Raw genomic sequence first — 23,354 nt, 5'->3', positions numbered from 1 at the left:
AGTTTAGACTTATTCTGCATCTGCTTGGCTGCCAGAGGGGATTAGATTCAAAGAGAATGGTTGGGTAGAACCACCAATATTAGTCTTGGTGAGGAGTAGTAACTATATAATACCACTCTTGTACGGTCATACTTAGGTTTCTTGAAATACTATATGGTCTTGTGACCAACTTGAATGTGAAAGGGAGTCCTTTTAAGAAAGACACCATTATCTAATGTGGACAAACACGCTGGGTCTGATTGAAAGCAAAGAAAACTACAAAAAGACAAATTTTTGTAAAACAAGAGAAAGCCTTTCCATCCTGATGCCCTTCTCTACATTTTCCCAAAGCCCCTGTCATGAGCAGGAAGTCCTCAGGTGCATTTCAATGGAAGGTGCTCTGCTCCCACTGTGGGCTTTTTGTCTCACAGCTTCAGGCTTGGCCCCTCTAAGGTAGATTCTCTGTGCTTTGTGGCTGTGGAGTTAGTAACAAGCATGGTATGGTCATTTTATTGTTTTTCTTGGCTGAGCTTTGCTTTAAACATATATATGTTATCTCTTTTAATCCTTCTCACAGCCCAGTGTAAATGGGTTATTAACCCCACTTTACACATAAGAATACTGAGTCCACCAGATGTTAAGTCACTTGCCTGAAGTCAGTTTACTGATGCCCCATTATGCTTTCTACTCTGCTTGAAGGGTCTTTTGTCTCCTTGTAATAGAGCTGATGAAACTATTAGGAGAATACAGGTTCCAAAGAGTAGGGAGGACAATATCTAATCAGAGTTAAGACCTCAGAAGTCTTGGGCTGCCTTCAGAACTGGGTAAAGACAGAGCAGTGGTTTCCTCAGCTTCATCTGGAGCCTCTGACCTAAGGTCACAGTTGTGTGTAGCATGATGACATTGAGTAGTGAGTTCCCTCTTGGAGCTCCTTGCCTTTGTAGTCACCATAGAGGGTCTCTGTTACACTGGCTCAGGACATTGTTCACAAATAACAGTTCCAGAGGAAAACCGGTGGCGGGAATCTAGGTGACGGCTAGCCAGAAGTGGTCATTTGCCCATCCAACATCACTATTGGTCTGTCACTCTGTCTGTCGGAGAACATGAACATCTCTGTCCCCTGTCCCCTCCTCCACCCTTGCTGTCTTCCACGCCTCCTTTCACTGTGCCTCACATTCTCTGCTTGTTTTTTCCATTTGCTCTCTCTTTCTCCTATGTTGCGCTGTTCTCTTCCTATTTCTGTCTCGGCTCCCTTCAATTGCTATAATTAAGATGAGAAAAATGCTTAGTCTTTGAGTTTAGCCCCACTCCTGAGATTTTGCTAAGCCCTGTTTGACTTGGATTGCTAGGCTGTGGCATTAGTGACTGAAGAAGGTTCTGCTAAGTGCTAGCTCTATACACCTCCTCTACACTCAGCTGTGCTAAACACTTCTTCGCCCTTCTCAGCTTCCTTCTTCCCCTTACGTGCCCTCCAAAGCACTGTGGTTTGTTTTCCCAGGGCTGTTTCTTGATCTTTACTTACTGAGCAGTACCTGAGTACTCCAGGGAATCAACCCAATTCTTATACATAGCTGTCAATCTTGATATTTGGGGTTTGGGGGAGGGTGGAAAGTCCTCTACCATCCAGAAAAGCTGATCTCCCAAACTGCATGATCAGGTGTACCCAGTGAAACCTGTCCAGGGACTGGAGATTTTATTTTATTTCTTTATTTTCCTTTTTTTTTTTTTTATGGCAACTATAAACTTTCCTGGTTTCTCTTCCTTGCTGGTGTGCAGTGAGCTTGCAGTACGAGGAGAACTTAACTAGCTTAATTCTGCTCACCGATCTAGATGAGAGTTCCATTGCAGGATGGAAGGAGGAGCAAGTCAATAGAAGAGAGAGAGGAGGAATATCAAAGGGTCCGAGAGAGAATATTTGCCCGAGAGGTAAGTGTAGCTTCTGAGAGTTGTCAGACCATAGCTTTTAGCTCTTAATCTTTGGAACTGTGAATGGAATGAACCCTCCGTAAATGTTGTTGGGTCTTTTGTTTCTTTTTCTTTTCACCAACATCAGTCAGTCCCAGATTTGACCTTTAACCCTGAGTGTGGCTTCTTGAGAACCATATTGTGCTTTGTGCTATATAAAGAGAACCAAAACTTGGAGTGGCTGAATTTGGTAAATATGACTAGACTGGAAAGGGAATTGGTTTTGGTAGAACTGATGAAAGGGCCTTAAGTCTCACCTGCCTAGCCTCCTCCAACTCCCCCTCCAGACTCCCCTCCCCCCCTCCCCTCCAGGTCCCTCCCCTCCCTTCCAGACTCCTCCCCCTCCCCCTCCAGACTCCTGCTGTTTGTTCTACACATCTTTGCTTCTCAGTAGAAGACTCAGCATCTGTGCAGGCTCAACACACATCTTGTTTGGCCAGTTTGTTTTTAGGACATATTGATGCTTTATTAAAGCGCTGCTCTGGCATCATCTACAGATCCCATAGTCCCTATGCACAAAGGGCACCCCCAATTCCCTGCACTCACTACTGGGATGGGGAAACCTTCTTTTCCTATTTCTTACCTTGCTCCTAGAACAGGAATGACTTTGTAGTCCAAAGGGCAACAGCTTAGGTAACTTTGTCTTTAAATCTGTGGGCCATATCAAATGCACTTGTCACCCTGTGTCTAGCTAGTTGCCTTTGCCTGATAGGTCTAAGAGCTATAGAGCAGGATTTCAGGAACAGGTTAGATAAACAACAAATGAACAGACCTCCAAAACACGTGGACCCAGACAGAGTAATATCGTAGCAACAAAGGAGGTTTAAGTCATGTGGATGGCCACTGTTCTCCTTCCCTTCCTCTGTTCTTCTTCATTCATCAAGACACCCTCCCATTTTTATATCACACACAAACGCACACAAGACAACGTGTGTGTCTTCTCATCATCACCTCACTCAGAAAAATAGTGTCTCCACTCCAGAAAAACGTTTGTTTGTGGTCTAGCAGAGAGCCAAGCGCTTACAACTCCTGTGAACATGGCGCACATCAAGCTTTCTGGCCTAGAATTCAAGAGGCAGTCTTCTTACCTTCTATTAGACTTCCATAGTGGGTCAGGAAGGTCTGTCTTCCAAATTATCCCTGCTCAAGAGAGTTCAGTATAGTACTTGTAAAGCAGGTGGGTAGATAAGAGGAGAGATGTCATGGTTACAGCCAGGATGACCGTAACCTGTGAATAGAAATGCTTATGTAGCACTTACTTTCCTTTGGGCATTTCTTGTAGGTTAACTTATGTCATCTTCACAACAGGTCTGTGAAGTCATTTTAATTATTTTTCTCACTTTATAAGTGAGAATCTAAGACACAGAGAGATTTGTAACAACCTATTATAACATTGCCAGTTAGCCAGAGTGCTGGTGTTTGTGTGGACAGTCTGGGCCCAGAGTCCATGCTGACAGCCTGATGGAAGCTGCCTCTTGATAGCTTGCTCTGCTCTGGGCTCTTAAACTAGGTCGTCCCAGCAATGACAGCCTACCTGACTGTCTGTGTCCTCCTCTGCTTCACTGGCACATGGGAAATGACTGCCTCACCGTGTCAAGTTATCTGAAAGCACAGATGGCTTATTACAGGACATCAGAGCTAGTTTTCAGCCGTAATGGAACATGGCTACCTACAGCCATAGTAAAGGCAAAGTTAGCGCTTCTCTCCTTTTTCTTCCTGGTTTCTAGTCTCTCAAGCCTCTACTAATACATGTATTCTTTATTAAATCCTTGTGGATTTATCACTTTCATTTCAGTATTTCCTAGCTCTTGTAGTAGAGGCCTCGGGAATTTCAGAAGATCTAGATGAGAAATGGCCAAAGCCCACCATCATCCAAAGAGTCCATGTGGAGAGGAGCCTGCCCAGTCAGAGGGGATGAGGAGGGGTAGAGTGAGGACAAGGACAGGCTCAGAAGAGCGGGAAGTGCCAAGAAGGGTGTTCGGATGGAAATGCTGCTGCTGCAGCCTTCTCTAGAGCCTGAGCTGCCTGGGAAAGCTGCCCTGTGCAGAACTGCTGTGCTTGACAGCTGGACGCCCATCCTCGGCCTTTCTGTGGTCTGGGCTCCACCACAGTGGAGCTTCACTCAGCTCAGTGGCTTTGTCAGAAACGATCCTGGTGGAACTGTCTCAGACCTTAGTGTCCTCGGTGTTTTAAGGCTCTAAAAAGTATCTGCTTCCCCAACATCGAACCCATAATGGGGCTCAAGGCACAGCACCTTTCATTTGGGCAAATGGAAAGGGCAGAAAGAGAAGCAGCCACTGAGGTTGTTAATTTCTAAAAACATGAAGTTTCCTTTGCACGTCTTCTCCCTTTGGACATGCTTAAGACAAAGTATGTCAGTCACCACACTCACTCACTGCTAGAGCAATGAGTGGAGAGCTAACAAGGAGGGAGGGCTAGCCAGGCTCGCAGCTTTCCTGTGCCTCCTCGAATGCTTCTCCCTTACCCACCTTCATGGTAAAGTGTGGAAAGGCTAACACTGCCAAACGGTTTCACACGAAAGCTGAGAGGCTAGTCTGGGGTAAGTCGGTGGGTTCCCTAGCCAGGCTCCCTCTCCCTGCTGATGGGTGAGAGCTTCGGTTTGGAGAATGTGGGTATTCATAGCATCGTGGACATCCTTTTCTGTTGTGCCTTATTATTTTCTTATGAGTTATTTTTCCATTTTCTCCCCTACCTAGACTGGCCAGAATGGATATCTAAATGACATCAGGTTAGTACCACTCAGCATGCTCTCTGCCTTTCACTCAGCTTTCTCAGTGAGGTTAATAAAATCCTGTAATGATACAATTCTTGTTTTGTTTTGTTTTTGATATTAACCAACAGACTCTCCAAAGAAGCCTTTTCTTCTAGTTCTCACAAGAGAAGGCAGATTTTTAGGTACCTGTGTGTGATCTATATCTCTCCTTTTTATTTTTAATTTTGTTTTGCTGTAATCTTTTCAGTGGAGTGAGTTTGCTCCATGCATGGCTGCTTGTGAAATAATGAAATGTGTGAGATTTGCAATACTGGATTCTTTTTTCCTTTGGGGGGAACAAAAGGCTCTACCTCAGTGACTTTATTGTTGCCACTGTCACTGAGCCCTGAGTAGATGTGTAAGAGGCGGGTGCCCCCCGTGCATACACAGATGGGCTGAGGGCGGCACTTTGAAGAGGTCCACACATGCGCCTGTTGTGAGGTAAAGGATGGGCTCTGCTGACGGCCTTTGCTTACTCTGTGGGAAGGTGTGGACAGCTGACATCTGAGTCTAGAACAGGGACTGATGATACCCGCACATATATAAATACATATGCGAATAGCTCTGTGTGTGAGAGACAGTGTAATATCTAAGACACCAACCTCAGAGAGGGTAGATGTGCACTAGAAAGGACGTAGGGCATGTCCTGTATCGACTTACTGTCTGTTCCTTACCCTTCATTTTGAGGAGAGCTGCTGTTCCTTGCTGTACTAACTTCTCCAGTACCCAATACTAATACTCTTACTTTTTTCACAAAACAAACATAATAAGATCTTTTCGTTTTGAACTCTCAGTCTTATCCTAAGGGATAATGTAAGTTGGGGTGAGAGAAATACCCTATGCTGGTACCAACTCATTCTTCCTAACTTGGCAACAGAAAAACTTCAGGATGTAGAGAGCCTGAGAGTCTTGTCCATTTTTTTTTAAATCCTCATTACGATAGAAGACTCAGCATATAGGTCTCACTTCTGATAAGTGTCCTCTCCTAGTGCCCTTCCTGAAGCTGAGCTGTTCAGTGGTCACCAGTGTGCACTGTTCTACAGAGACCTGAGTTTCTTCCCAGCACTCACATCAGGTGACTCACAGGGAGGGGCCCTCTGGCTCTGCGAACACTAGCATTCTACTTTGATTCATGTCTGCCTACTCCACACAAAGATGCACACATACATATCAGTAAAAATAAATCTTAAAAGGGAGAAAGAGACACTGACATTTCCCACTTTTGGGAAGGATAGAGAAATTTACATTTTTCTGAAATTTTTAAAGATTTATTTTATGTGTATGTACCACATACACAGTGCCCATAGAGGCTAGAGGAGGGTGTTGGAGTCCCTGAAAGAAGTTACAGACAGTTGTGAGCTGCCATGGCAGTCCTAGGAATCAAACCGAGGTCTTCTGGGAGAGCATCCAGTGTTCTTAACCAGTGAGCCTTATCTCCATCCCCTCTAAACTCTAGACAGTGCCACCTTGAAGTCCATCTGAAAACCAGAGGCTGAGTGAGCTTTGCATTGTTGATGTATCAAACAAAAATTTTCACATTTTAAAAAATGAAATTTTGTAGTCATAATTGTTTTGGAGAACAGTGCCTTATAGTTGCTGAAGTATCTTACCTGGTTCAACTTTCTTGGAAGAAACAGATGCTAGAGATGGAATAGGGAGCCCTAGTTTACGTGGCTGTAAGCAGCAAGACTGAGGCTGATTTTGTCCAGTGTTCTCTTTATTGTCCCACACCAGATCTTTACAAACAGCCCTTCTTCCTCTCAAACATGTGTTCTATTTGAAGCCTAATTCAAATTCACTGCTCAGACTGATGCTTTCCTGTGAGCATCAGGCTACAGCAAACTGTGCAGATAATAGCTTGGAGAATCGGGTGAGCAGGTGCAGCCCTCACCTCTACAAATCTTTTTTTCAAGCCTGAAAAATCAAACTGTGTTTTGATTAAAGACCTGGGTGAAGACCAGTGGGATGGCTCAGCAGGTGAATACAGCTGTCAGCAACCCTGGTGACCTGAGCTCAGACCCAGGAGTTACGTGATGGGAGGAGAGAACAAGCTTCTGGGAATTGTCCTCTGACCTTCACACACACAAATATAGGAAATGATTAACAATTAAAAATAAAAGTGGGACTAGAACAATGTCTCAGCAATTAAGAGCACATACTGATCTTGCAGAGGACCCTGAGTTCAGTTCTCAGCACTCACGTTAGGAAGTTCACAACTGCCTATAATTATAGCTTCCTGGAATCGTACACCCTCTTCTGGGCACATTGCATGCACATAGCCTCCTACTGACACTCACATATACTCATTATTCAAAATAAAAGTTTTTAAAAATAAACAACTGGGTATGGTGATGCACACCTTTGATCCCAAAGGACAGAGGTAGAGTTATGAAGATCTTTGTGAGTTCAAGGCCAACATGGTCTACATAACAAGTTCTCAGACAGCCAGGGCTGTCTCACATAATCAGATGAATAAATTAAAAGAAAACTCAGATTTAAGAACAAGAGCATTTTTTTAAAACCTGCGTTAGGAGCTGGTGATGTGGTCGAGCTGGTGGAATACTTAGTGTACCAAGGACCTGGGTTCAGGAGTAGCACAGGAAGTGGGGATAGTGTACACGCCTGGAATCTCAGCACTCGGGAGGAGGGGACCAGACGTTCAAGACCATCTTTATCTGCTTAGGTACTTTGAGGCAAGCTTGAGCTGCATAATGCCCTGTCTCAAGAAAGAAAAAAAATGTAATTTAAATGCAGATCCTGGACTGACTGCCTACCCTGTTTTGGATCATAGTCCAGAATCTTACTAGTAAAATGCCTCATACATTTCTGTTTGTTTCATGTTTTTGAAAATGTATAACATACCAAATTTTAACATCTACACTGACACTAACTCTGGCACCCCCCAGTTCTTTGGAATCCACAGAGAAGCCTAGTGCTCTTTATCAGGTGCCTCTGTACAACCCACCATTTCTCAGACCCGACAAACTGGATGTTCTCCTATAAGAAACTAAATTAAATCTACTTTAGAACTAAATCAGAAAGGTGGGGTAAAGCCCAGTTGATAGTATTCTTCTTGCCTAACATGTGTGAAGCCCTGGATTTGATCTTCATACCACAAGAACAGAGTCTAGAGTCACACACCAAGTCCCGGCACTAAGGAAGTAGACACAGGAGGGTCCTTGGCTGCATGCCTGGCTTGGGACCCATTGGACTACATGTGCCCCATCTTGAAACAGCAGCAGAAACCAGTGCTAAGTTAGCCTACAGTAGCTCTGGTTTTCAAACACATGAGGTAAGGGTGTGTTCTTTTTCCTTACCCAACCCAATCATTCCTCAGAATGGAATTTAAGTAGCTTTCCTAAATTACCATATATTTGGTGATATGATTATTTATAGAGAAAGAAACTGATATGTTTTTTTTCTGGGTTCTCTGTCAAGAGAATAATGTATTAAATCATCAGATAATCCATTTTTGAGCATTTGACCATTACTGCTTGGAGAACTGGCAGGTCCAGAAGCACTATTTCTTAACTAGTTCCTAAGGCACTTAGTTCAAAGATGCCTCATTCTCCATCTGCCTCAGGTACCAAGAACAAGTAAATGACAGGCGATCCTGATGCATGCAATGTTTTAGTTGAGAAGACCAACAGACTCTATGCTCTAGTGTTTAATGAACAGCTTCATCCATTGGCACTGCCAGTAACCTACATACACATATTGTTGAGTCTTCAATATCCTGGCTTAGACAGAGCTGTTGGCTCTTGCTACAATCCTGCTTCTGTTTTGAACAGTGTCTGATTTATGTTTGTTTCCTTTGCACTTGGCATCTGGAGAATAAAGGTTAAGTTTTAGAGAAGCAGGACTGTGGTACAGTCCCTTATTCTAGCTCCATGTAGAGAAGCGTGAGATCCCGTGTATTCAGGGTAGCAAAGAAGAACTGGCATATTCCTCATCGCTGTGCCAGTGTGGTGTTAGCTCTCTGTGGCATGGTCAGTACAAACCAGGAAAGTGACTGCCAGCCATGGCTCTCGTCCGCAGTCCCTGCACAGCAGAGGGAGGCAGAGGCGGGTGGGTCTTCAGACCGAGTTCCAGGATGGGCAGCACAGAGTGATGGGATTCTGTCTGAGGGAAGAGAGGGAACAGGGGAGGAAGGAAGCTAGCTCACTCTCTCAAAATAACCCAACAAAGGGCCTTTGGAGTTAAAGTGATTGGGGTAGCATTTTCTATTTAGTTTTGATGGGATAATGATAAAAAGAAGGGAATCCACACCACTGTGATTTTGCCAAGTTACTCACCAATATATATACCAAAATCTTAGTGATTGTTGTCATGTAGTTCCCTCAGGTAGATGTTGGGATGAAACTACAGTGAAGGAAGTAGCTGCTTTTAGTAAGAAAAGCAGAGGAGAGGCTAAGGAGACAGTGTCTGTGCAGTCATGGAGACCTGACTGTAGATTCCCAACACCTTTAGAAGAACTGGCCATGGCAACACAGCTGTATCCCTGTTCTGGGAGAAGGGCTAGAGACAAAGGCAGAGTATCCATAGAGCTTATTGGCCAGAAGTCTAATTGCATTGATTACTTACCCAGTTTTGGTGAGGGCCAGTGTCTCAGAAATAAAGGTGGAAGGCCGGTGGGAGGATCAGTGAGTAAAGACACCAGCCACCAAGCCCGAGACCTGAGTTTGATCCCAGGAGTCACATGGTAGGAGAGAAACAAGCACACCTGCAAGTTGTCCTCTGACCTACACACAACATAAATATACTCATGTAGTAATGAAAACATTTTCAACATACTAGAACCTGATCAAGAAAAATACACACATGGAAACACAAAACTCCCTACACAACTCACAAGAACAACAAAATTTGAATCCCAGCACCCACACATGTTGGCTGACAACTTTGTACTCCACGGGATCCTCTCTTCTGTTTTCCTTTGGCATCTGCACACTTGTGGCATTCACACACAGAGACACAGGTACATGTAATCAAAAACTAAATCTCTAGGGGCTGGAGAGATGACTCAGCAGTTAAGAGCACTGGTTGCTCCGGCAGAGGACCTGGATTCAGTTCCCAGCACCCCAGTGGCTGCATATGACCATCCTTAACTACAGTTCCAGGAGATGTTACCCTCTTTGGGCTTTGTGAACACCAGGCACATCATAGGTGATAGACAGTCATTTATACAACCAATGCCTAACTACACCTCTTTTTTTAAAGACCAGGCAAAGTTTTCAGATCAGCGGTGGTTATTTTGAGGCATACTGCTATTTTTAACCACAGGCATTTTTTTTTTTTTTTTTTTTTTTGAGACAGGGTTTCTGTGTATAACCCTGGCTGTCCTGGAACCTGCTCTATAGACCAGAGTATCCTCAGCCACCTGCCTCGGCTTTCTGAGTGCAAGGATTAAAGGCATACACAGTCAACACCCTGTGCAGACAGTGCTTTTAATGTCAGGATAAGCCTGACATTTTATAGCAAACAGGAACAGAAGAATCCCTCTCTCAGTAGTTTTGTGCCTTGCCCAAGGCTGTGAGATAAGTTAAGTACAGTCAAACCCCTGTCCCTTTCTACCAAGTCCCAGGCGTATCTTTGATATTCCTGACATTGGTCCTTAGCAACTGTGGCATCTCTTGTTCTCTGATACCAAGACAGTCAGAATGTTCACTGTCATCTCCCAAGCCCTGGAAAGATACCATAAGTAGTGCCTCCGCTGGCTTAGATGCATGCTGTCTGGAAGATCTGTGGGACTTACTCATGTCACCGGCTACTCCCACTTCCTACCAACAGTAACTTCTCGGAGTCCTCTTGTTGTAAGAAGTCCCAGAAGTTGCTGCTACCCTTATGTTGCCCTTCATTTCCTGCATGTGTGAGATCCCTGCAGGGTGCGGAAGGGAGGCCACGGTCAGTCTTAGTACGGTATATGTTGCTTCCTATTTGCCTTGGATGTCGCACTGTGTTGAACTAGCTGCCAGTGCGCTGTCTTTCAGACTTGCCTCTGTGCTCTTTGTACTGGACCTTGTTCTGTCTGCTCCCATCAGATCTCAGTTGGCCAGCCAAATAACAAGAAGTCAGTGTCCACACCCTTCCCCCTCTTCTTTATTTAGTGAGAGAATAAAAAAGGAACTCTCTTTCTCCTGGCCTTTCTGCTGAATTAGAGGGCTGGGGGAGGTGGGGGGGAGGTCCTCTGACCACTGTGGTTTCTGCAGGGGAAACCGTGAAGGGCTGAGCCGCACCTCCAGCAGCCGACAGAGCAGCACAGACAGCGAACTCAAATCTCTGGAGCCACGGCCTTGGAGCAGCACAGACTCAGATGGCTCTGTTCGCAGTATGCGACCGCCTGTCACCAAAGCCAGCAGCTTCAGTGGAATCTCCATCCTCACCCGAGGTGACAGCATTGGCAGTAAAGGCGGCAGTGCAGGCAGGCTCTCCAGGCCAGGTACCACAGCTGCTCTTCCTTCACCTCACACTGTCCTTGCTTGTCTTTTGCAAAGTCCCTCTAGTAACTCACTTCAGGTGAAATATCAGGTGCGGTGCAGTTGCTTGGAAACTTAACAGCATTTCTAGAAGAGAGGAAATCTGACTTCCTGGATCCATTACCCATTATTTTAAATCTCTGTCCGTTAGTTTTTTTGAGATATGGTTTCTCTATGGAGCCCTTGCTGTCCTGGAACTCACTCTGTAGACCAGGCTGGCCTGGACCTCAGGTCCACCTGCCTCTGTGTCCTGAGTGCTGGGATTAAAGGCATGAGCCACAACACCTGGTGCCATTACTCATTCTTAAATCTAGTTGCCTCTTTGATTTTTCTTTCAGACTTTGTTCTTTTTTTTCTTTTTAGGAAGGCAGGCTGGTTGGAGTTGAGTTATTTTGTGTATTATCTAACTGAGGTTACATGGTAAGATGTAAATGACAGGTGCCTCCATTCTGTGCCCCGTGGGAATGTAACTGTTTATAACCAGTCAGCAGTAGCCAGCATGCCAGAACTTACTAGACAGGTCCTGCTGCACCTGCTTCTCTGGAGTGTAGTTACTAGGAAGAAGGAGACTCTCATGTTCTGCATGACAGCCTGTCGCCACCTTCCCATGCTCTGGGTCACCCTCTGTCCCTGCTGAGGTCTTACCAGAGGACCGTTTAGTCTGTGTGAGGTTGACCTGTATCTTGGCACCGTTGCCCCTGTGAAAAATTCCTTGAATCTCACACCACAAGATCTAATTGGTCTTATCTTCAGTAGATACCACTAGTGGTGGAGCCCTTTGCTTCTATTGGATTTCTCCTAACCTTTTCTCTTAATCCCCTTTTCTAATACCACTGTCTCTGCCTCTAACTAGGCCTTCATTTTATTAAATTATGGTATTAGCTCCATGATAATCTCTCCACCCTATTCTAAGCCATCTTTAGAGCAAATTTACTAATCTAAAACACAGATCTACTCACTTTTTGTCTCCTCCTAAAAATGTTCATATTAGAGCCAAGTAGATAGTTCAGAAGGTAAAACTCCCACTGTGCAAGCATGATGACCTGAGTTTGATCTCTAGCATCTGTGTAAAAGGCCAGGCATGGAGGCTGGAGAGATGGCTCAGCAGCTCAGCAGTGAGAAGCATGGGTTACCCTTTCTCTTTCCTTTTTTTTTTTTTTTTTTTTGTCTCCAGTAATTTAATTTTTATTCACTTTATATCCTGATTGCAGCTCCTCTCCTCCCAGCCCTATCCTTATATATCCTTCCCCCATCCCCCTTTCCCTTCAGAAAGTACCCCTTGGGTATACCACACCACCCTAGGATATCTAGTCCCAGCATGACTAGGCACATCCTCTCCCACTGAGGCATGGGATCCAGTGGCAGGGAACAGAGTCAGAAACAGTCCCCGTTCTACGAACAGTCTGCGAATTTTATACAAATGCTTTCTGGTTGGTGGCCCAGGCTTGGGCTCAGATTAGCTGGCCCTGTAGGCCTTGTTGTGTTGTTCTTGACTCCTGGCTTCTTCAATTCTATTCCCAACTCTTCCACAAGAGTCCCCAAGTTCTGCCTGATGTTTGACTGTAGGTTTCTGTACCTGTTCCATCTGCTGCTAGAGGGAGCCTCTAAGGAAACAGCAGTGCTAGGTTTCTGTCTGCAACCATAGCTCAGTGTTGTTGGTAGTGTCAGTGATGGGCCTCATTGGTTGGCTATCCCTGCACAATCTTGTATTCAAGACACATTTTGGGTTAAAGGTTTTGTAGGTGGATTAATGTCCCTCTTCCTCCTCTAGAAGTCTCACCTGGCTACAAGAGGTGGCCACTTTAGTCTCTGTATCCCTCTCTGGTAGGAATCTCCGGTAGGAAGCTAGGGTCGCCCTTATACACTCCCATATCCCTCCTCCCAGAGATGCCACTGATGTCATTCTCACTTCAACCCTCTCCTGCCCCCCCATATCTGATTGCCATCCCTGTTCCCCTCCTCATCCCCTCTCCTACAGTTCCTTCTCTCCATCCACCTCTCCTGAGTGAGACATTTGCATCCTCCCTGGAGATCTCCTTACCACCCAGTTTCTTTGGTCTGTGGAATGTAGCATCCTTACCATGTGTGTCTTTCTGGCTCTGGGTTTGATTCCCAAGGTTGATACAAACGTCTGTAAATGCAGTTCAGGGTCAGAAGCTCTCATTAGTCCCTGTTGGCTCCAGGCGTAGTGCACACAGATAAATAAGGTGCAGGCAGAACGTCTTCATAAAATAAAGTTATTTTAAAAAGCTAAGCATGACGATGTGCACTCACAATGCCAGCTGGGAAGAGAGACAAGCTTTCACTGGTGAACCAGCGTAGCTCAACAGATCCACACAGCAAAGTGAATGGTTCCTGAAAAACAGCACCCATTGTTGACCTTGGAGATACTCGAGCGAGCACACACACACACACACACACACACACACACACACACACACACACACACACACACGCCCATACAAGTTCTTGTTTGTACATCACCTATATAAAAAGCAGGGCAAGGTGGCAGCCTGGGAAGCTAAGGCTAATGTTTGAAAGCACACCCATCTCCAGCTCTCAACCATTTCTTGAATATGACATTAGCTTTATCCCCTCTCAATCTGATAAACTTTTTGTTATCCCTCAAATGCACCTCTTTTATTAACTTCTCTTTCTCGACCCTAGGCTTCTCTCTCACTCAGCTTCTCTCTCTCACCCAGCTTCTCTCTCTCTCTCTCACTCTCTCACCCAGCTTCTCTCTCTCTTTCACCCAGCTTCTCTCTCTCTCTCTCTCTCACCCAGCTTCTCTCTCTCAACCCAGCTTCTCTCTCTCACCCAGCTTCTCTCTCTCAACCCAGCTTCTCTCTCTCACCCAGCTTCTCTCTCTCACTCTCTCTCACCCAGCTTCTCTCTCTCACTCTCTCTCACCCAGCTTCTCTCTCTCACTCTCTCTCACCCAGCTTCTCTCTCTCTCACCCAGATTCTCTCTCTCACTCAGCTTCTCTCTCTTTCTCTCTCAACCCAACTTCTCTCTCTCACCCAGCTTCTCTCTCTCACTCTCTCATCCAGCTTCTCTCTCTCTCTCACCCAGCTTCTCTCTCTCACTCAGCTTCTCTCTCTCTCTTTCTCTCTCTCTCTCACCCAGCTTCTCTCTCACACTCAGCTTCTCTCTTTCTCTCTCTCTCTCTCTCACCCAGCTTCTCTCTCTCACTCAGCTTCTCTTTCTCTCTCTCACCCAGCTTCTCTCTCTCACTCAGCTTCTCTCTTTCTCTCTCTCTCTCTCACTCAGCTTCTCTCTCTCTCTCTCTCTCTCTCTCTCTCTCTCTCTCTCTCTCTCTCTCTCTCTCTCTCTCCAGCTTCTATCTCTCACTCAACTTCTCTCTCTCACTCACACTGCTTTGGTGATAGTACTACCAGTTAGTTCTCTGTCTTCTTAGCAGATTTTAGGAGCTGCCAAGGATGGTACCATTCATTACAGGATCCATCTTGTATATAGTTAGTAAAAGTTTGCAGTATGCTGAGCCAGAATAAACCCTAATCTCTTTATTAAAAAATGTGTTGTGTGACTATTGCAAATGCCTGAGCAAGCCTGGAAATAGGAATGGATGCTGGTGATGGAAGTTGTTTTCTCAGCAGCTTTCAGAAAGGACAGTGCTTCACATGTGGGAAGGAAGAAGGTAGGTGACAAAGTCCCACAGTGGGCAAGAGTCTCTGTAGCTTCATATTTTAAGCTTTCCCATATGAGACACAGATTGACTTTAGACACACAGTGAGGAGCTGTTTAGTTAGCCGGCTTTTTTTTAAGGTTTATTTATTTCATGTATGAGCACACTGTCCCTGTCTTCAGACACACCAGAAGAGGCATCAGATCCCATTACAGACGGTTGTGAGCCACCATGTGGTTGCTGGGATTTGAACTCAGGACCTCTCCATGCTCTTAACCACTGAGCCACCTCTCCAACCCTTGGTTGTTTTTTTTTTTTTGTTTGTTTGTTTTGGTTTGGTTTTTAATTGTTTGTGTGTGTGTGTGTGAGAGAGAGAGACAGGTTTCTCTATGTAGTCCTGGCTGTCCTGGAACTTATTGTGTAGACTAAACAGGCCTTCAACTCAACAGAGATCGGCCTACCTCTATCTTGAGAACAGAGTTCTCAACCTTCCTAATGCTGTGACCTCTTAATACAGTTCCTCATGTTGCGGTGACCCCCAGCCATACAATTATTTTTGTTGCTACTTCATAACCATTATTTTGCTGCTGTTCTGAACTGTAGTTTAAATAGCTGGTAATGTAAATGGTGACTCTGTGAAAGGTTGTTTGACACCTACTCCCAAAAGGGATTGCGAGCCACAGGTTGAAAACTGCTGCTGTAGAACATCTTTCTTGTTCAGTTCTCAAACCAGCCGTTAGCATTCAAGGTGTTTCCTGACCCTAGGGAGCAGAACCCTTCTAAGAGTTGGACTCCTATCAGCAGAAAAGCTGTAATATAGCTATATCTTTTCATGGATCTTTGGCCAGCTGTGGGGAATAGGAAGAAGGAAGTAAGCAGAAAGGGCAAGGAAAAAGTAAAATCCATATCTGGGCCTTCAAAATTACATTTGTGCTTTGTATTTACAACTTGGGTGGGTCTCCTCTTTGCCTTAGGCATGGCACTAGGTGCCCCAGAAGTGTGCAACCAGGTCACCTCACCCCAGTCTGTCCGGGGCCTTCTTCCTTGTACTGCCCAGCAGCAGCAGCAGCAGCAGCAGCAGCTTCCTGCCCTCCCACCCACTCAACAACAGCCACCCTTGAATAATCACATGATTTCACAGGTGAGTCACTGCTCAAGTGTCCAGCACCCTTTGCTCTGATCCACTGAAGCTCTAGAAGTGAGGCCACCATACCATTTGTGGAAGTATTCCATGCCTGCCTCCATTTCTTACTTGTTAGTTGTGGGGAGGGCAGGATAAGGGCAAATGTTTGGCCAAAGCATTTCTTTTGTTGTTTGTTTCTTTATGACTAGGTGTCATGAAGCCAATGTTAGCTTTAAAGTTTAGGCTTGGGGCAGCCTCAGCTGATGTCCTGGTGTCATCCCGACACTTCCCCGATGCTGGCATTACAGATGTGCACTGTCACACATGGCTAACCTGAGAACTCCGTTTTACATTTCTTCCTCTTCTTATGAGACAGGATCTGTCTGTGCAGCCCTGGCTGGCCTGGAACTCAGAGTCCACCTGCCTCTGCCTCCTGAGTGCTGAGAATTTAAAGGTGTGCACCTAACAGCTAACCCCTGGTTATCTGAGAATTTGTGGGTCTTTTACTGCATATTGTGTTTCTATTGTACCCTTTAAAGTCCCATGTAAAATTAGCAGTAATTCTGCTCACCAGATCTGTGTATGGAACTCGAAAATAGCACAGCCAGGCCTCCTACCCACATAGTCCAACAGGATATGTTGATCCATAAACACACACAATTTACCTACTTGTTGGTTTACAGGGGGAATAACATAAGACCCCACAACTTATTACTGTAAACCAGGTAGCATGGCACATGCTGCGGTGGGAGGGTCGAGTGTGAAGATGGGCGGGGCTACAGAGTGAGTCTGAGCTCTGTGAGCTGCTGAGTAAGAGCTTCCTTTAAAGACAAAAGGCTCTGGCCTTTAGTCACAGCACTCAGGACACAGAAACATGCAGATCTCTGATCGAGGCCAGCATGGTCTTCAGAGCGAGTTCCAGGACAGCCAGGGCTACACAGAGAAACCTTGGTTGATGTTGCTGTTAACCGGGGTTTGAGAAGCATTGTGCTTCCGTGCAGACCATGAAAGCCTGAGGTCAGCTCTTCTGTCAGTTGAATCTTAATACTCTGAGTGGAGATCTATAAGTGGAGCACTTCATGGCAAGAGGCCCATGTGAACCTGGCTGTCCTCTGCAGTGGGAAGCCTGTGCTCTGCTCCTGAGCGTCCTCCCTGTCCAACATGGCAGCTCTAAGGCAGGAGTCGGCTCCCTGCCACTCTGACTGCTGCCTCATATGCCATGTTGGGGTGATGTCCACGGGAGGCCTGCCCTTTCTGAAGAGAAATGAAGAAGGAGTGGATGGGGAGGGGCAGTGAGGAGGTTGGGACTAGGAACTGGGAGGAGAGGAGGGAGAAAAATAGCAGTCGGGATATAATAATAATTAATAATAATAATAATAATTTTGTTTTTTAAAAGAAGAATCAGTTCCCAACCTGGTCAGTATAAACTGGAAACCCAGGATGCCTGTTAGGTCTTGTTCATACTAGCTTAGGTCTCTGCTAAGACATGCTCTTGGGTCCGTTGCTCTGACTGTGAGTGGGTAGTGTTCCTCCCCCAGCCTCCCATGGTGTTCTGTATTCCATCTCACTTGCTAAGGTCCCAGCGTTTTGTAGTCTTCTTCTCTGAAGTGCGGATATTTTAAACTGTCCTGCTCCCTTTCTCCCTCTTAGTCTTTGTCCTTTCCTCCACCTACCGTCCACACTTCAAACACAGCAAGAATGGAGAAGAGATAGAGAGAGGAGTGATGTTTGCGACTAATATTCGGAATAAGTGTCAAGGGGTAGGCTCTAAGTTCCAGCCTTATTCGCCTGCTCCTGCTGTTTAGTGGAGGGTTTGTTGGTATATGTGGCATTGAGTTAGATGTTACGGATTGTCCTCTCAGAATATACTCTGAAAGTTAATCATAATTACAGACTCACAAAACAGCCCTACCTGGGGTTAGGTTGAATGTCCAGAAGCATTTATTGGAGCTGTTAACCTTACCATCATCTGATACGTGTCCCTGCCTTACCTCTTCTCTGTACCCCTCGCTTCTTCCATGGCCTCTCCTTACTTCAGTTCTTCTCCTCCGTCTTCTGTGGTGCTGACTTTGCCCTTGAGCCTCTCTTTCCTCACCTCCATTCCTGCCTTCCTGTTCTCCTTGTTGTCTGTCCTCATGGCTGTCAGCACTGTGGGGCTGTGAAGTTTCACAGAAGTAATCACCAAATGTAGCAGTGTAGAAATGAAGGAGTGGCCAAATAAACATATTGTGTTTTTTCTTTCTTTCTTTTTTCACTCAGTAGGTATTTATTTAAAAAGAAAAACGGTGGCATGAAGCTGGAAAGTGGGCATGAGGGGAGGTCTGAGAGGGACTGGAGGTGACAGGAGACATAGAAATGTGCTATGCGTGTGTATAAAATGCTCAAAAATAAGAATAAGTCATATATGTATAATACATAGTCCTCAAAGTCTAAACCATGTCAGTACATGCCTCTAATGTCAACATTAATGAGGCAGAGGCAGGAGGAGCTCTGTCAGCTCAAGGCCGGCCTGGTCTACACAGTGAGTTCCAGGACAGTAAGAATTACACACTGAGTCCCTGTCAGAAAAAAAAAAAAAGGAACAAAGGACAAGACATCAAATCATTACTTGCCAGAGTCATCCCCACTCACTGGCTTATAATCTAGAGAATTCCAGACAGGCTATGACCTGATTTGCACAAGATGTAGCTAGGCATAAACCACATTTTTAAGACTCACATTCTTCTTGGGATGCTTCCTCTCACTAAACAGAACTGACCTCCTGCACCAGTGACAGGTGCCTCCAGGGAGTCAGGCTCAGTGGCTGGGTTATGTTGAGTTGAGTTGAGACTGGAGTGAATGTTAACCTTGTAGCAAATCCCTGAATTCACCAGTAGGTGGCAGCAGATGTCCTGTGGTCTCTTAGAGATATCCTGGTTCTGGACTTTTGAGACCATCCAAGAAAATACTGGTAGAATAACCAAAACCAAACCACCACCAACAGAGCAACAGTGGCAGTCCTGAAGAGACAGTGCAGTAGTGGCTGTTCTTAGAGAAGACCCAGATGGGAAACACCTAGACACATTAACCAGAAGGGACTCCCTCCCTTACTATGACCCTTCCTAGTTAAGGAGCCAGAGGGACACTGTCCTGTCACCTCCTTCTCCTTTCATGTCCTTATTATGTAATGTGACCCTGGAACTCCCTGTGCAGAGCAGCCTGCCTCTGCCTCCCACTGCTACAGTTAAGGTGTGTGCCGCACTCCCAGCTCGCTCTCCTTTAAAACTGACAAGTGTGTAGAAAATCAAAAGGCCTGAACCAGGGTAAGTTCTCCCCTGGAGGTTTAGGAAAACAGAAAATGTACGTATGAACCACCAACAGCATTCATAGCTAATGTTGGACAGCTTGGCCAGCAGTTACGGTCATTGCCATTGATTGGTGTGTAGGACGCCAGCAGGGCTGAGCTAACTTCCCAGGCTTCAGCAATATCCAGTCCTCTGCCGCCGCCTCCAGTCCCCTTTGGGTTTCAAGCCATGTTCTTTGGTAGTTCTGTGATCCCAGGTGGGCCACTTGGTTTCTCTGTTGCTTGGGGTTGGGCTGAGCCCTGCACTGCCAGGCAGGTGCTCTGCTCAGGTAGAAGTTACCCTGTCTCTAGATACTCTCTACGGCTGTTGTGAAGTGGTGTCTCCATTCTTTCCTCTTTGTTCCTTCTCTGGTCTCTCATCTTCCTGCACCCGGGCTGCAGCTAGAGAACTGTTGAAGTGATCCAAAGGATAGACAGGAAGATGTGAGGGAACTGTACTTAGTTGATTTATAGCACTGTGTGTGCTCAGTAAACAGACTCCTTCCTGAGGCTAGCGAAGGGATTCAGGAGTAAAAACCACAGCCTCTGGTTGTACTTTACTCCAAGTTTACCCCATTCACTCATGAGGGCATTTTCATATTGTCCTCACAACTTGAAGGAGCACAAAGAAAGTCATGAGTCAAGAATGTACGATTGTTTATTCATTTTCTTCTCTGTAGAGCAGATGTCTCTGTGGGTGAGCACTTCCTCTAGGAGAACTGCCCTTGGGTGTGCACAGTATCCCTCAGGTGGGCATTTAGGGAGGTGTTGATGGCGCACCTCAGTGATGCATGGTCAGCACAAAATACATCTGGGGAAGCCGGTGCTTGGACTCACACCGCAGGCCTTGGTCCTGAGAGGCCTGAGAAAACTCACAGCTGCAGAGTTTAAGCGGCTAATGGGGCAGAGAATATACTAGGTCTCTTCTGTGAGAGAGGAGAGACTGCTTCTCTGAGAGAGACGTGAAAGCCACCGGCTATCCCAGGCTCAGTGGGCAGCCTGCTCAGTGTCCATGTGATTCATATGGAGTGTCTTCTATGATTAACCTGTTCCTTCCGTCTGCCCTCCGCCTCCCTTATGCTTTTCTCTTCCTCTCCACATGCCTGTGCTGCCCACAGCCAGTCCCGGCCCTGCAGCCCTCTCCGCAGCCGGTTCAGTTCTCTCCAAGCTCCTGTCCCCAAGTCCTTCTGCCAGTCTCTCCGCCCCAGCAGTACAACATGGTATAACCACCACTGCCCATCTTGTCCTGTCCCTGTGTGGCCTGTTTCTGTGGGATGTCTGGGTCAGTCTTTGATGGCCTTGCAAGCATGTGGTGCTTTTGGAAGAGATGTAGAAAGTTGTTTCTTGAAGGACAAGCACAGCATGCAAAAGATACAGTAAAGCCAGGGCAGGGATGGTGGGCTCCTGAGTGTCAGGAGGAGTCTAACCACCCCGCCCTCAGCTCCACCCTCTGTCCTTCATGGCAATTTCCCAGTTTGCTCTGTTCAGACTTGTTCTCTCTACTTCCTTCATTGCAGACTCCTCAGGTCCCCGTTCAAATCCTCCCTATCCCTCTGTATCAGTTTATGTTCTGTCTAGATGCTTAAGACATGCTGTGTAGATTGTCTGTAAAGTGAATGCAGTGGCACAGACTTTTAATCCCAGCACTTAGGAAGATAAGGCAGAAGGATTGCCCTGAGTGCCAGGCCAGCCTAGGCTACATAGTAAATTCCAGTCCAGTCTGGGTTAAAGTAATATCCTGTCTCAAAAATAGAAAAAATATTTTATTTTTAAAGGAAAAAATAGCAAAAATAAATAAATAAAATTAAAAATAAATTATTTGCATCCTAAATACAAATCCTTTGCAAATCTAATTTGCCTCATAGTTGATTACTTCATGGTGGTAATGAACCCTTCCTTTTTTACTTTATATTAATCACACCTCTCTGCTTTTTCACTAGAATCCCCTTTTCCTCCTACCTCTTAATCTCCATTCTGAAAAGTGCTGGAATATGGACCTCAAATTAATCTGCAATCTAGTCCTCTTGTCATCTATTCCTGACCAAGAAGGTAGCAAAAAGTTCCCTGAAAATGGAATGGAACTAGGGCAACATTTTCTTTTGGTGTCTAGTATTTTCTTTTGCAAAAGAATTACTCTGATATGTGTGCATGTGTGTTTGTATGTGAATTACTGTTCAGAGCACAGAAATCAGAACAGGAAGCTAAGAAACTAACCTGTCATCACAGGAGTAAGATGGCACACCCTCACTCTGAAAGAGGTAATTACAACCCAGCCAGCTTCTCCCTCAAGTTCAGCCACTCTGGCCTCCTTTCAGAGGTGAGAATTGGAAGTGGTTTTTAAAGGGCAGGAGAACTCTAGGCTAGTGTCAAAGAACAAAGGTGGAAATGAGAGAGTATGAGACAGCAGCAGGAGTGAGCCCACAGCTCTGGCTGTCTGTCCTGGTCTGTGAGGCTGTGTTCTGTAGGGACAGGATTTGTGGCAATTCAGGAGCATGAGGAATACTGGAGACAGAGTCATATCATCTTTAATTCTCATTTATCCTATGTTCCTGTAGGTAGCCCCATCTGAAGAATAACTCTAATTAACAGCTGTGATCAGGGCAGCCATTGTTAACAGTTCACAGAGATACTGTTTCTAATATCCAGAGCAACAGCTGTGATCAGGGCAGCCATTGTTGCACTTTATAGAGACTGTTTCTGGGTTTAGGCTTCACACAGTTATCAGTTTAAAATGCCTTGACATAGTCTTGAGGCTAAAATGCATTTCTCAATGCAGAGAGCAGACTATCCCAAGTGGTATAGGGAATGCTGTAGAGCAGTGGTTCTCAACCTGTGGGTTGCCTAAGACCATTGGAAAACTTGCATTATAATATACTTGCATTACAATTCATAACAGTAGTAACACTGCAAAGTTACAAGGTAACAGTGAAAATAATTTCATAGTTGAGGGGTCAGCACACCATGACAAAATGTGATTAAAGGGTAGCAGCATTAGGATGGTTGAGAACCTCTTCTGCAGAGCATGGCTAGTGTGTCTTTCTGTTCTTGGTTTGGTTATTAGTATATTTGAGACAAGGCCTATATAGGCCAGGCTGTCGTAGAACTTAGTATGTAGCTGAAGCTAGTCATGAGCTGGTGATCCTCCAGCCTCTACCTCCCAAGTGCTGAGATTACAAGCGTGTGCCACCCCATCCAGCTCTGTGTGTCGTCTGTATTGAAGCCAAATTCGGAGGTTTAACACAGTCCTTCAGTCCCCTACTCTCTCAACAGGCAGAAGACCTCAGCAACCCCTTTGGTCAAATGAGCCTTAGCCGCCAAGGTTCTACTGAAGCAGCTGACCCATCCTCAGCTTTGTTCCAGCCCCCACTTCTCCCCCAGCATCCTCAGCAAGCTAGTTTCATCATGGCTTCCGCAGGACAGCCCCTTCCTACTTCCAACTACTCCACCTCTAGTCATGCACCACCTACCCAGCAAGTCCTGCCACCCCAAGGCTACATGCAGCCCCCTCAGCAGGTAAACACCCCTCCCACTCCCTCCATTAGTGCACCAGCTATCCCTTATCACAGTCCTTCTTCCACTAGTGTACACGGGCGGGAAGGATGCTGTGCTCATTGTCGGCTGTGGGCAGCTACCATTCTGCAGAACACAAGTGTGCTTCATTTCAGACTTGTATAGTCATCCTAGAGATGTGAACCAAACTGTCCCCACTTAGAAAATTCTGATTATCAGCCCCTGAGGCATTTAGTAAATTTGCAAGTGTTATGTCTTGATTAGAGAGACCTCTTGCATATCTGTTTCCTCTCATAGATCCAGGTTTCTTACTACCCTCCTGGACAGTATCCCAATTCCAACCAGCAATATCGACCTCTGTCTCACCCGGTGGCCTATAGCCCACAGCGTGGTCAACAGCTGCCTCAAGCATCCCAGCAGCCTGGTAAGAGGACTGCTGCTGTAAGATGGTGGTGCCCAAGGAGGACAGAGACCTGGGGAACAAGTGCTTCCCATCTGGGGGTTAAAGTGGGGGCGAGGAGTGGGAACGATTAACTTTCTAAGGAGGGGTCAGGATCCG

General features: G+C 45.8%; 1 protein-coding gene across 12 annotated transcripts in view; it reads left to right on the top strand.

The window, feature by feature from the left end:
- The window catches only part of R3HDM2 (R3H domain containing 2), a 114,487-nt gene that overhangs the window by 79,282 nt on the left and 11,851 nt on the right, over nt 1-23,354 (top strand). For 4 of the 12 annotated variants that reach the window (XM_080935226.1, XM_080935232.1, XM_080935231.1 and 1 more), the window contains 8 exons: nt 1,810-1,905; nt 4,662-4,693; nt 4,807-4,860; nt 10,927-11,156; nt 15,815-15,981; nt 20,404-20,505; nt 22,556-22,798; nt 23,093-23,219. In XM_080935226.1, coding sequence (XP_080791352.1) covers nt 1,810-1,905; nt 4,662-4,693; nt 4,807-4,860; nt 10,927-11,156; nt 15,815-15,981; nt 20,404-20,505; nt 22,556-22,798; nt 23,093-23,219 — 1,051 coding nt within the window. The remainder of the gene's footprint in view (nt 1-1,809; nt 1,906-4,661; nt 4,694-4,806; nt 4,861-10,926; nt 11,157-15,814; nt 15,982-20,403; nt 20,506-22,555; nt 22,799-23,092; nt 23,220-23,354) is intronic. The other 8 variants (XM_080935233.1, XM_080935235.1, XM_080935234.1 and 5 more) reach the window with 8 other exon arrangements.

This window comes from Micromys minutus (genome assembly GCF_963924665.1).
Source record: "Micromys minutus genome assembly, chromosome: 22".
NCBI classification, from domain to species: Eukaryota; Metazoa; Chordata; class Mammalia; order Rodentia; family Muridae; genus Micromys; species Micromys minutus.
The sequence above is the reverse complement of the archived record's forward strand: the minus strand, read 5'-3'. Positions and strand labels throughout refer to the sequence as shown.